General features: G+C 41.7%; 1 protein-coding gene across 1 annotated transcript; it reads right to left on the reverse strand.

Annotated features, from left to right (window-relative positions):
- Positions 1 to 258: 258 nt before the first annotated feature.
- iffo1b (intermediate filament family orphan 1b) lies at positions 259 to 13280 on the reverse strand. Its single transcript, XM_072394026.1, has 9 exons — positions 11897 to 13280; positions 9214 to 9274; positions 7805 to 7900; positions 7426 to 7566; positions 7131 to 7315; positions 6840 to 6966; positions 4635 to 4724; positions 4018 to 4148; positions 259 to 3413 (listed from the first exon to the last, which is right to left on the reverse strand). Exons 1-9 carry the CDS (start codon positions 12892 to 12894, stop codon positions 3314 to 3316), a joined length of 1929 nt encoding a protein of 642 aa, XP_072250127.1. The 5' UTR covers positions 12895 to 13280; the 3' UTR covers positions 259 to 3313.

Here is a 13280-nt window from a genome sequence, read left to right on the forward strand (position 1 = left end):
GACAACCACTCTATTCCTATCTCCTGCACAGCAGCCACGTCCATTACTCGGGTTAGTTTTGAGAGTTTGGTAAGTTGTAATTGAACAGAGATGCCATTTTTGGTTTAGTTTAAACTCAAATTTTCACTTTAGTGGTGACACTACAAACACATTTAATTCAATTCCATGTCTGCGGATCCTTTAATACTGAGATGAATGTCAAGTCCGAGTGTTTCCAAAAAAAATTAATTAAAGCGACAATAATAACAACACTTTGTTGCTCAGTTGCATCTTTTATTCATTCAGTCTCTCTTTACACATTACATACTGTAGCTCTGCAGTGAAGCTTTTAAGCCAAGATGACTTTGTCTTGTCAGAAAAAAAAAAAAAAAAAAAAAAAAAATCACACACTTTTAGTTCCTGATAGATGCTCAGGATTATTGTCAAATTGTTGCATGACACAAATTGTAATTAAACACTTTGAGGTAAGATTTTTCTCTTTTGTAAAAACACAAGGTAACAAACAGAAAAAAAAGCATTTCTTTGTCTTCATCTGCCGTAGATATCTTTGAAAAGCCGTACAGATTAATCACATGGTTGTGTTTCAATTCAAAGCCTTTATAGGATTGTTTTCAGGTGCGTGACTGGACAGTCTTCATTTGCAGCCTTTAAACACATAATATATTCAAAGCTTTATTTCCTTTATAATGTCAAAGCCATCGTACAGTCATTTTGCTAAAGCATTGGTATTTCACCGGTGCATTTTCCTGAACTTGAGCTATTTTTAAAATCGACTTTACTTGACAACCACAGACTCTCATAAAGAAAGCGTACCGGTGGAAAATAGTGCTATTATCATTTGATTTATGAGTTTAGGGGTGACCAAAAGACAGCTGGGTCTAAAATGTCACCGAGTAACATGCGGAAAGGACATCAGATTGTTCTATTTCATTCTTCTTAATGTTGTACATGTGCGTCAGTAAAAGTCTTTTTAAAAACACTCTCTGTACATACATAACACTCTAAAACACACACACTGGCACATGCATACACAGAGACTCACTCAGTGTGTGAAAGAGTGTGAGAAAGTAAAACAATGCGGAGAGAGCTGGTGTTTTACAACTCGCACAATAAATCTCAGATCTCTTCCTTCTGCATTTAAAAGCAGTAACACACTAAATCAGCTGATTCCAACCGCCTCACATGCATGAGCGGAAATCCATCCTTCTGTAGTTGTTACTGAAACAAAACACTAATGGGAGAAAATGGTTCAGCTACGGATAGTAAACTACAGCCAGGACTACGTTAGAAACGGTGTCTGATAGTGAAGTAGTGATTTAGGGGTTGTTCCCCTGACAGTATTGATATCCAGCATTATTCCAATATACACTTCCCTGTTTTGGAGTTGTGATTAAATATGTTCAGAAAATAACACAAAGTGAAAATGAGGCATGTGTTATATGTTCACCTGCATTATGTAAAAGAAGTTGAAACACAGTTGTCTGTTTCTAGCATGTCAACATTTTTCTGTTTTACAAGTAATAGTGCTGATTGTTTCATATGATTCATACAGTTTTGCTTCCTTTCTACGCAAACGCTTACAGGCTCAAAAATAGGTTTAGTTATATACATCAAGCACCTTGGAGAGATAGCTTCCGCAGCTATAGTTAGTCTTTTTTTCTTAGCAATTTCCTGTTGAGTCACAATCTGACCATTATATTTTGGCACACAGTGGCTAACTTACATTTTTTTTCTATTTTCTTTTTTAGTTTTTCCGCCTTCCTTAAAGTGATTCTGCTCAACCAAGCACCGCTGCTCAAACAACATTTTGAATATAGTCTACATTAAGCACGCCTGCTGTAATAAAACTATGGTTTTCAACACTAACCTACGACAAGCTTCAGTCTTGTCAGTGCACCAGACAGAGACTTTATGGCGACATTTACGATCCGCTGCCCCTCTCCACTCCCACTGGCCTCGCAGTGGCTGTGCCACAGTCTTTGGGCTTCATCGTCTCACTGTAACTGTTCATACCTAATAAGGTGAATAAAAGGCAGGTCTGAGGACGCTTGCAGCTATGATGTGAAATGTTGTCTGTGATCTTGTTGCTCCAACTTTGCCGATAAAAATGCGTCTTTGGGTTGTCAAGAGTTACCCAGCGAAATGATATGAGGCTGGATTTCTCAGAGCCGGTCACCAGAACGATGGTGATATCAACATGGCTTACAACAATGCAGCGATTACATTCTTTGCAACTGCACAGAAAATATTAGCCCATTTGGCCATTTATCAACAAATTTAGGATTTGCAATGGATGTCTGCAGTCAGGAAATAAGAAGGGTCCTAGTATGAATCTCAGCTCGGGTCTTTTTGCATTTTCTCTCCAGGTACATTGGCTTCGTCCCACAGTCCAAAAACATACACGTTACTGTTAACTGGTCATTCTAAATTGACCCTAGGAGTGAGTGTGAGCGCACATGGTTGTTTGTCTCAATGTTTCTGCGTGGCCCTGTGATGGACTGGCGACTTGCCCGTGGTTGTACCCTGCCTCTCACCAAATGACAGCTGGTTACAGGAAATGAGGTGATTCACAGTTTATAAATGACAGAGTGGGACCAAAGCTGTCTTTCATCATTTTCAGTATCACTCCAAGCAATGCCCACATGAAGGGGGAGGCATGGTGGTAGTTTTGTACACTGTCAGGTACAAAAACAAGCAAAGTTTTGGTATATTTCTTTGTTTCTCCATTTCTACGATCTGTTAAACAAAGCACACTATTCATTTTTGAGTAATGATATGTTTAGCCCATGATTTAGTTCTTTATCATATGGATACAGAGCAAACTAGGAATGCAACCACAAGGCAGTAAAATGCTGTATCATGACATCTTATTAGGCTTTAAGTGTGAAAATAATTGTTGAATCCAGTTTCCCTGATCCCTGCTTGTTTGTTTACTTATGAGAAACCTTGCTGTGATTCCAGATTATCTTTAGATGCTTGTGTTATTATCAATTAAATGTCTGATGGTGTGCAGTGTAAATAAGTCTTGATATGCTTTCCTACTGCATTGCCAAGATAAACAGCAGCATGTTTGCCTGCAGTCAGTTGAGGACCTTCATTCTCCTGAATCTTCACCTCATAATCGATCACAATATTAATCTTTTTAAACGTTCAAGTTCTCCTAGACTGATCTGCAGTGACAACACAATAATAAATGATACGATTCAGTGGATAAATATGTTCACATGTAAACATGGTGTTGCTGTAGTTATTGGTGAGTATTGCGTTGGTGTGGTACTGTAGCTGAAAGCAGCAGGGGTCAGGTGAGGAAGTGTCAAGATCTCCCAGAGCTCAAGGAGGAAGGTGGAGAAGATGAAGACTTGTCGTTTTCTCTCTGGTCGCGCTCCTCTGCTGGTGTCGGTGCAGTAGGGGTACTATGAGAGAGAACAAGTGATTCAAGAAGGCAACAGTGGCAACAGCAGCAAAAGTAGCAACAGCCTGTTTCAGGATAATATGACACACTGGAGAAATTCTGAGAAGTGGTGACAAAGAGTTCAGTGCGTTGACTTGGCCTCCAGTCTTACAAGACCTTAATCAGACTGAGCCTCAGAGGGATGTGGCTGAAAATCATGTCCAATCTGTGGAGGCCACACCTCATAACTTGGGAGACTCAAAGGATCAGATGCTTGATAGGCCTTCAGAGTTCATGCCTGAACAGTTTGGAGCTGTTTAAAGTTGCTTGTATTGGGACCTACATGGCATCAGGCAGGAGGAGTAAATGTTTACGTTGTACAAAATGAGGCCATCGAACAGAACATAAAAAGACTAAATTTAGTCTCAATTAGTTAGTCTCTACATAGTACATACAAATACAAATAAACAAACAAATGGTTTATAACAGACTACAATTCATGTGCAAGACCAAAATGTCATAGAGCCTTCTAACATTACAAAACACTTCACAGCTTATGATGACGCTTATGTAGGCCACATGGATGCCTATAGGTTATACAAATGATAAATAACTTGTGTGTGTACCTGTCTCCACTCTGTGTGATGAGCCTCCTGCAGGTCTCCATCTGAACATCCAGGCCTCTTTTCATTGAGCACATCTCCATGTACTCGTGCAGGTGCCGGTTCATGTCGCTCTTGGCTGTGGCTAGTTCCAGCTGGTGTCGGGAAACATATACTCAAAAAGTTAAAATCCAAGGAAACGTGTGCACTCGACCACAGATTCTATTCTATTCTACCATAAAAGTTCTACCATTTTTTTAAATTAAACTGCTATATAGCAAGTCAAAAAGCTGTTTGTTTGCACACGTAAGAGATTAAACAAAGAATATATTATCAAGAAAACAGATAAAGACATTCACCAAAGCTGCGTGATGCATCATACAAAATGGATGGCTCAAAGTCAGTGAACTGTCTTAAAGATACAGAGCTGTTGTGCAAGCCATCTTTTATAAACCTGTACACAAAAAATTACTGCAAACATTGTCAAGCGCATGCAAAACATGCATGAAACAGGAAAACGTGTGTTATTCTACAGACCAGAGGACATGAGAATAAACTAATCTGCAAGCAAAACTGTATGAAAAACAAGAAGCATGACATATGAACGGGGATCTTATTAAAGATATTTTAAAGTGTCTGACCTCAATCTGGTCAATTGTCTCTTGGTATTCCTTCTCTCGGGACTTGAACAGACATTCTGTGTCGTTAATCACCTTTTCCAGACAGTCCTCCTGGTAGACACAAACACAGAACAAAGACATTTTGTGTCATGTGATGAATTGTAGTAACATTTAGAAGTAAATTTGCGCAGACACTAAGGTTTCACAAATATCAAGGCATAGGCTGCTTTATGCTAAGCTCAAATTTCACTGACTAATGCAGCGCCTCCCTTCAAAAGGGGCAACAGACTGTTCAAATACCGGTGAACGAAAACAAATACTTACAAGCATTTCTTGGAAACAAACACGTTGTACACCAACACAGGCTGTTGTTTCTGTGTATGATCCTAAAATAGTCCCACCACAGGGAGGGACTATTGACTGAGATACAAACCTGCTGCTCTGCAGCAACTCCACCCTTAAAAATTTCCATGAAACCTAAACAACAAGTCCTGACACATCTGCAGCTTCCAGAAGTCAAGATGTGACACGAAAAAAGGGAGCAACACCCGGCTACACACTTTGCACCTGTTGGTTTGTGCACTACAATTCTGAGACCTTCTTCATTTGGCCGTCACCATGTTGTTATTTTGGAGCCTTAAGTGACTATTTTCGGATATGCACATATGAACTTGAAAAATGATTCTTATAACCTATTAAGGAAAATATTCTTCTCTTTGAAGTCAGAATAATCAAAGTAAAGTATTTCTTTTTAAATGATTGTTGCCACACTGATCCGTGGAAATTAATTCAGCTGATGTGTATATGTGGCTCAGAAAATAGACCAGTTTGATCTTCAGCTTCACCTTGCCGCATGCCGACTTGGGCAACATATCAAACCCCACATTACCCCACATGTTCCCATTGGTGTAGTTATTACTTATCATTTAGATATTTCATGAGAGAAGAGGACTCATTTTGAATGAGAGTCTGTTTGAGCCAGACGTTTCTAGGAGCCAGTCCCTGGCAGCCATCAGCAGGTGACGGCACTTCTGCACTAACTTTGTGTTAAATACAAAGTAGCTATGCTGTTCTTTAGTATACAGATTGGGGATTTTAATCAACCCCTTCAAAGAGGTTTCCAACAGTGGGTGGATTGTAAAAGAAAACAACAAAAGTCATCAGAACATTTTAAAAGCATGATGGAACTATGGCTACCCTTTCTCTACTAACGTGTTTTCCTGTGCTGTTATTTTAAAACTCAGTTTATGTAAAAACCCTCTTTTCACATTTAAATTCTAACTGAAGTGATGCAGACTGGATGTCATGAATCTACACACAGAATGTATATCAAAGGCAAATGTCTTGTATAAAACTGTAGAGGAAAATGAGCTTACTTCTCACTTTAGTAACCTCAACATAATGTTTAATTTGTGAAATGAGAATGGAAAAGCCAAGAAAGCAATGTGTGCTTTATGGCAGGGATACGTTGTGATTTACAAACTGCGACCCAATGGACGTGTCTAGTTTCATCATTGGCAATAGCAAAAATTATGGAAAATCCAAAGATCCTTGAGTGATGTAATGGTGGCTGTGTGCACCTTTTTAATATGGTCTATGTAACAAAGCTGAATCGGGTATTCTTCAACAGTTAAAATGCTCTTGAAGCAAATACAAGTGATTCTTATGAGTTATGCCGGGTTCACTTAAGAGCACTGCGTGTGCAGAAAGTGATGGTTTTCCACTGAGGCTCCATCCCGGTTGCACAAGACTCACGTCTAAGCTACAGTTTGAGATGCACTGCAACCACGAGGCGTCCAAAGTTTTGGCATGGTGACTATTTTTCCATGCGTGAAAGCAGTTCTCAACATGATACACTGTAAAAACATTGGTTGGTCATCATATCGACCTTGATATCAGCAACAATACACCTTTCACAAACCAAAATAGAGACATTCAAAATATAGCTTAGCTATCATGATCATGACTGATTATGATGACATGTCTTCACTACACAAAACTGTATTTATGGCCATTACCAGTGGCATCCGTGTGTTAAAAGCTGCTGCGCTGGCATTAATACAAACATGCTGCATTAAAACGTGGCTAAAATGTAGCCAAGACGCAGCAGCTTAGCAAAGCACACGTCATGTAGATGCGATGCTCCCAGTGTACATATTCATGCTGCACTACATTTTGTAGATGTTGCCTCCCCTTGTTGCATTGACTTGTGTGGCCACAGCCTACCTCTCCTGCTGGGTGGGTAGGATCTGGAGGCAGAGTACATCCTGGGAAGTCCTCCCAAAGAAGCAATGTCTCTTCAGTCTCCTCCCAGGCCAGACTGTCACAGTCATCCTCAAACTCACATTCACGCCTGAAGTTAGAATAAAAAGGCACACTCATAGAAAAAAGATTGGAGGAGGAAAGAAAGACTCTTCATTTACACATTACTGTTTTCAGATTCACCGCGACCCCATGTGGATTAAGCGGTTAATAAAATGGCTGGATGTTGTCAGATTTAAAAATCCAACCACTCACAGTTGGTTCAGCATCCTCTGCATCTCCTCGTTGATCTGATTGGCTGATGAGCCATAGTGATCCTCCTCTTTGATCACGCCTCCGTCACTTTCAGAAGTGCTGACCGGCTCGTCACACTCACTCCCGTTAAAAGACAGAGGAGTTTGCTTACGCCGGCAGTTAAGAGGAGACTGGTTGTTAGGAACCTGCAGCAACATTTTCAGGATTGGGATTAGTGGATCAAACTAAAACAATCAATTATGACTGCTAAGAAAGTCTGATGGCAAATAACTGGGTTTGATTTCCGTTCATGTACCTGATACATCTGGATCACATCCTCACAGTTCCTCTGCTGGGCTACGTCACAAAGGCGAGCGGTGATATCGATCCTTCGGCAGATGTCCATGTCCACCTTCATGGCTTTCTCCTGGATTTTACTGTCCAAGTCAGACAAATTCTACAGAAGATGGAGGAAGAAGTTAACCCATGAGCTTTAATAATGCATAATTGCACAAAAACTTTCAGATTATCGTGGTTTATCATGAATCTGTAAAGCAGAAAAGAAACACCACATAGTGTTTCCTTGTAAAAAAAATGTATGCTGCAGTCCATCCATTACAGGCAATTTATCACTACTAACAGCAGCTAAAAGGTTGGCTGATTAGTGCATGACTGTGGGAGCTGTTTCTGCTCACATTGCTCATGAGGCCTTTGAAGAGGACCAGCTCTGCCTTCAGCTGCTGCACTCTGAGAGCCAGCTCGTCCTGACAGCCTTCACTCTCTTGCAGGTCCTGCACATTTACAGTAAAGAAAGCCACAAAGACCAAACATGAAGCACCTGGTGCAAACACATGCGCCCAGAGATGGTTACGTAATATGCTAGGAAGAGACCTGCAACAAAATAAAAGGCTTTATCTGCAAAGCATGTAGAAATGCTAAATGCAAAACACGTGAGAAGCTGTGAACATATCCGACGGACGGAAGTGACACTCCTGTCTCCCTACTGACTTATTCATACATGCTGCAGTACCAGCCAGACCCATTTGAATTTCAAGTGGGGCTTTACTGTTTGTGGTTTCCAGTGGATGTGGTGCCGCCAGCTACACAGCGTCAGGTGAAGATTCCTGGTAGTGGTGTTGATGAACGTAGAAGAACAACACACACATGCACGTACAGGAAACCACCCAAAAAGAAAACTAAAAAAAAAAAAAAAAAAAGAGTGCAGGAAGCACAAAAAATAAGTCCAATCTGATGCTCCAAGATGCGCAGATACAAAACAGAACTAACACATTTAACCAGAGAGGTTTTTAATCTTTTAAATAAGAATCGTTCACATGATTTAATCATCCGATGGTCAGCTGAGACAAAAGAGTGCAACAGCTACAGTGTGTGTGAGTTAGGACTTCAGGTAAATTCAGCAGTAACACAGGAAGCATGAAAAAACTGACACAAGAGAAAGACCTCCCTGCTCACCACCTGCACCAAATGGCTGCAGTGAAAGACTTTTATAAAACTACGAGACTACAAACTGATTCGTGTTGAAATATGACTTTGGTTGGACTACGCATTGATTTCCTGGACTCTCACCCTGGCATAAACCATTTGATCTGACTTTTAATCAAATGTATGCATTTATTTATGACTTATTTACATACATTCATCCATAAATTTCAGCCAGCTTTTACTGCTTGGTAAACGTCTTTACTTTTATTTTACCATACTTTTAGTCTGACCTCTAATTGATTACGTATATATTTTCATTTCATCATTTATTTTATCTCCAAAGTTTCCCGTTAATACAATGTGATTTTCACTTTTATCTTGGAGTTTGGACATGGATTGGAGCTGAGGTAGAGTGGGTTGTGGGGTTTTGTTTTTTTTGCATTTGAACTCTGGAGAGCATGTTGTGCTGCTTTAAGTTTCTGTGAAAATGCTATACAAATAAAGTCTAACTGAGTGATTGAATAACTACTACTTGTCTTAATCAGTCATCAAACAAATGTTAAACTCTGTTTTCAGACTAAAGTGTTATTATGCAACTTCTGGGACTTTGCTCTCGGTTCCTAAAACACGAATGTACGCACACAGGGCTACATATTCTTACCTCCTGTAGGTCTGCCATCTTCTGTTGCAGATCCATTCTCATTGTGTATTCTTCTTCCCATCTGAAAGAGACGCAGATGAGTCAAAGTAAGAGTTTGAGTCAGTTTATGTTTTAGGTGTCCTAATGCAGACGGAGATGAAACACAAAGTATACACATGACTTTTATTATGGATAGCGTCATAAACGCATCTTCTGCACCGGATTAGAAAGAAGAGGATAAATGGGCCCACGATTCAAATAACGCAGTAAGTTGACGGCTTACAGCCAGCTGTTATACCATTTTTGGTGCATCTCTCTCATTACTCATACAACGTCACATGACTCTGCAGTCCAGGTTTAAACTAACAGCAGCAGCATTTGCTAAAGCTGCATCCATTCCTGAATCAGTAGGCAGCCTATTGATGATTGACTGAGTGTCTTATTGGTGGGTTAAAATAATGGCCAAACCTTTGCTATATTACCTCAAACTACAGATGTTTCTTCATCCATAAGGATTTGTAAGACTTTAAACAAGCCTGCATGACCGATTTCCTGCTCTGCCTCTGAGGACATTCTCCCCATTACATATACATGAACTGTATGAAATTCCACACACAAATGACTTAAAATCAACCTGCACACTCATTTCTGAGTCATCATTGTTTAAAAGAGGAGGAATAACACAAAACTTTGAGTGGATTTGTGTTTTCTGAAACAGCCAGATCTACATCACTAAAAATGTAAGCGTATGCTTGACTGAATTCTAGGACTTCCTGACAGATGATTTCCATGTTACTATCATGCAGGTGGTCACGTGATTTGCCCACCAATCTTAGATCGTGTGACTTCACACCACACATGGCCAGGGGAAAATCCACGCACTGCAGTCTGCAGGCTCTTGCAGAAATGCTGTTTTAAATGCAGAATGCTGCGGCACACAGAGCCCTTCTGGGAATACTAAATCTGAAAGAAACTGAGTCATTAAACAGGGGTTGTTGTCGTCGTAGGGGACGGCTGTTAGAACAGTGAGGTGCAGGCAGTCGAGAAGCGCTTCCTTCTGCAAGCTGAGCCACCATCCAGCAGTGACAGCTTGCAGTGCATGCTGCATTGCAGATAGACTGTTTTGAGAAGGGGATGCTGCGCAGTGGAAGAGAATGTAAGAGGGGGAGAGGAAGTGGGGGGATTGTGATGGGCTTTACATGAGAAAAAGAACCCGGAATGGAGAATGCGGTGGACTGAGCAGAGGGAGTGGGTGGGCAGTGTCAGAGAAAAGAGAAAGGTAAACTACAGTGAGAAAGAAGTCCTTGAGTAAAGGAGTAATGGGTAAAGGAGCCAGAGGAAGGGAAAAAAAAAAAGTTTGAAGCAATGCAACCTGCACCACAAGCTGTTTTTCAAATTGCCCTCCGTGGTAGCAACTCTAAAATAGAGCAAAAGTACCTCAAAGGGGCAGCAGCAAACATTGCATCATTAACAGTACATGACTGCATAGATGAGGAATTAAGTTGGTGGTTAAATTGTCCTACGGTAAACGTGAGAAAATGCTGAGGCCGCCTTTCAAAGCTCTCAGTATTGAGTGGGACACATTATGGTCACACACCTTGATTCACAGGTAAAAAAACAAGGCATCTTTCTGGACAAGAGTCCCTCAGGCTCTCACATGTCTCTCCATACAAAGAAAGCATGTGTTGTCCATGTGCCACAAAGAGCCTACTATACTGTGGTCAAGATCTCCTCTTTGGAAAATGCATGGTTGCTCATATGGACATAATCTGAGGGAATTCAGTGATGAATGTGCTGAAACATGAGGCCTACGGGACGTCTTTCAGAGTAACAACAGGAGACATTTTGGTTAAGAATTTAAATGTGAACCAAAAAAGAGAGAGTTCACATTGTCCCATCCTCCCTTTCTGCAAACACAGACAGCTGTCTTCCCAAACTGGAGATCAAAGCATCCAGATTTTATAGAGGTGAATGTGACCATGAGCCCTTGGCAGCAACTGATGATTATTCTGAGAACTCATTTATAGATGACATCATCACAAATAGCAAACTTGCTGTGGCAACTATCTGGCCCACATACCATGTGGAAAGATGTCAATTGAGCAGTCTGTTCTTACCATTCAGGTCACATGAAAAAAAACCCAGCAATACTACATTTTAACCAACAATGACCCAAATAAAAAAACATTGAAAAAGACAACAAAATTGTTCCAATCTAAGGCACCGTTGACTTTTATTCTGGTTCACACGTAACACATTAATCTGTCACTGTCTTATAACTTAAACTTGAATTCAGCATTGAATTCCTCAACGATCTTTTGCCAGACTCAGTTGTGCATTCTCGGCTTAACATTTGTGCCACCGCCTGACATTTAAGCACTCTGTATAAGATTTGACTTCCATTCTGCTTTATATTTAGCTCACGACGAAAGGAAAATTAGCCTGTATATTTGTGGCAGCAGCACCTGCCTCTGTGGTCAGACATGAAGGGAATGCAGACCTAGCTGGAGGTGCAGCACAGGGAGGCTTTGTGCTGACTCTGCTGACTTCTGCTGGAGACAGCTGACTTGCAGATGCTTTACAGCTCTGCTCACTCCTCCAAACTGCACCATAAAATTCACTCAAGAAACAACAGTACAATCCTTTGCCCCATAGTAATGTACCTCAAGGACTAAGTGCAATAAAAGGGTTTAAATCCATTTACCTGCGTTTATACTCGTCTCTTTCCCTCTTCACTTTAGCAAGGACATTATAAAGGGCTCTTATCTCAGGGGTGATGGTGTCAATCTGGACCCCAACTCCATCTGGGTGCATCCAGGATACCCCGGGGCTTGTCAGACGCTCTGCACTGGAACCAAACTTGCGGGTGTGGTTGTAGGACCAAATAGTCCCCGGAAGGAACCGTGGGGGAGGGTTGGTGGAGTGACCCGGGCCTGTGCTACTGTTTTGGAAAGTTTTATTAGAGCCAGATCCTGGAGAGTCCACACAGGGTGAGCACTGGCTAATAGTGATAGCTGGATAACAAGTGGTATTAGTTTGGGTGGAACTCGAGTTCTCAGTGGCCGCTGGTGGAAGGGTTGATGCGAGTGGTGCCGTGAACAGTGTTGTCGGCCTCCTGGCTGAGTTGTTGGTGTTATGGAAAGGGAGAGAGCCAGGCCTGAGGGGTATAGTTCCAACAAATCCGGTCTGCACACCCGTTTCCTGGGTGTGCGTCTTGTTCTCACAGCATCCACCTTGACAGGTCTTATTAGCATCCAGTGCCTGTTGCAGCTGTTTCTCCAAAATCTTATTTCTACGCTCTAGCTCGTGCACTTTGGCCAAAAAGCACCTGAACCGCAGGTTGAGGGTTTTGAGGACGCTGATGTTGGATCCCAGGTCGTTTCTGAGGGCCATCGCTGCAGGGGGGTGCGGCACTGCACGGTGCGGATAGGGGCTGCTGTGGTTGAGGTGGAGGTAAGGGGAGGTCTGTGAGGTTGCGGTGAAGTCAGGCCCCAGCTGATCAGGCCCTGGGCCGGTCTGCTCACCCAGGAAAAGAGACGCCGGGTCCGGTCCACCGAGAACGGCGTCGGGAAGGAGGCCTGACGGAGAGTCTGGGTGTCCGGGCGCTTGGATCTGCTGTGGATGCTGTTGGAGATGCGTGTTCGCCCCCAACAAAGGATTCATGCTATGGTATTTAAAACTGAAGCGCTGCAGATCTGGCATGAACACGGACGGGAAATTGTCTTGCTACAACAGAATACTTTTTCTGGATGAATTACGGTCTGCTGCTAAACGTACAACAAAAACGTGCGCTAAGAACACCAGTTTACCTGATTACGTAACAGTTTATAATAAGAATCCTATCCTTAAAGCTCTTAACGGCGACTGATGGATCCCTGCTCCCTGACGGTCCTCTAACAAGCCAAAAATAACCTACAAAAACACGACCGAAACGAGCAGAGATGGACCGCAAGAAATATACAAAACACCGGTGAAAATGTTTTGCATAACAAACGTCATGAGATGAATAAAATAAAAAAGACGCAGAGCATGAATGAATAACAAAGAAATCCAGTATCACCGCGTCACTGAAGTTCAGACAACAAGAT

This window comes from Leuresthes tenuis, unplaced genomic scaffold (genome assembly GCF_036924035.1).
Source record: "Leuresthes tenuis unplaced genomic scaffold, fLeuTen1.0.hap1 SCAF_10, whole genome shotgun sequence".
Classification (NCBI taxonomy): Eukaryota; Metazoa; Chordata; class Actinopteri; order Atheriniformes; family Atherinopsidae; genus Leuresthes; species Leuresthes tenuis.

Bases quoted from the DNA above. Each gene is read 5' to 3' on its own strand.
- iffo1b (XM_072394026.1), bottom strand. From the start codon at position 12,894: ATGCCAGATCTGCAGCGCTTCAGTTTTAAATACCATAGCATGAATCCT. The intron at 7,901-9,213 runs GTAAGAATATGT...GTAAATGTGCAG, and splicing joins AGATGGCAGACCTACAGGAG to GACCTGCAAGAGAGTGAAGG. The intron at 6,967-7,130 runs GTGAGTGGTTGG...TTCTAACTTCAG, and splicing joins CAGAGGATGCTGAACCAACT to GCGTGAATGTGAGTTTGAGG.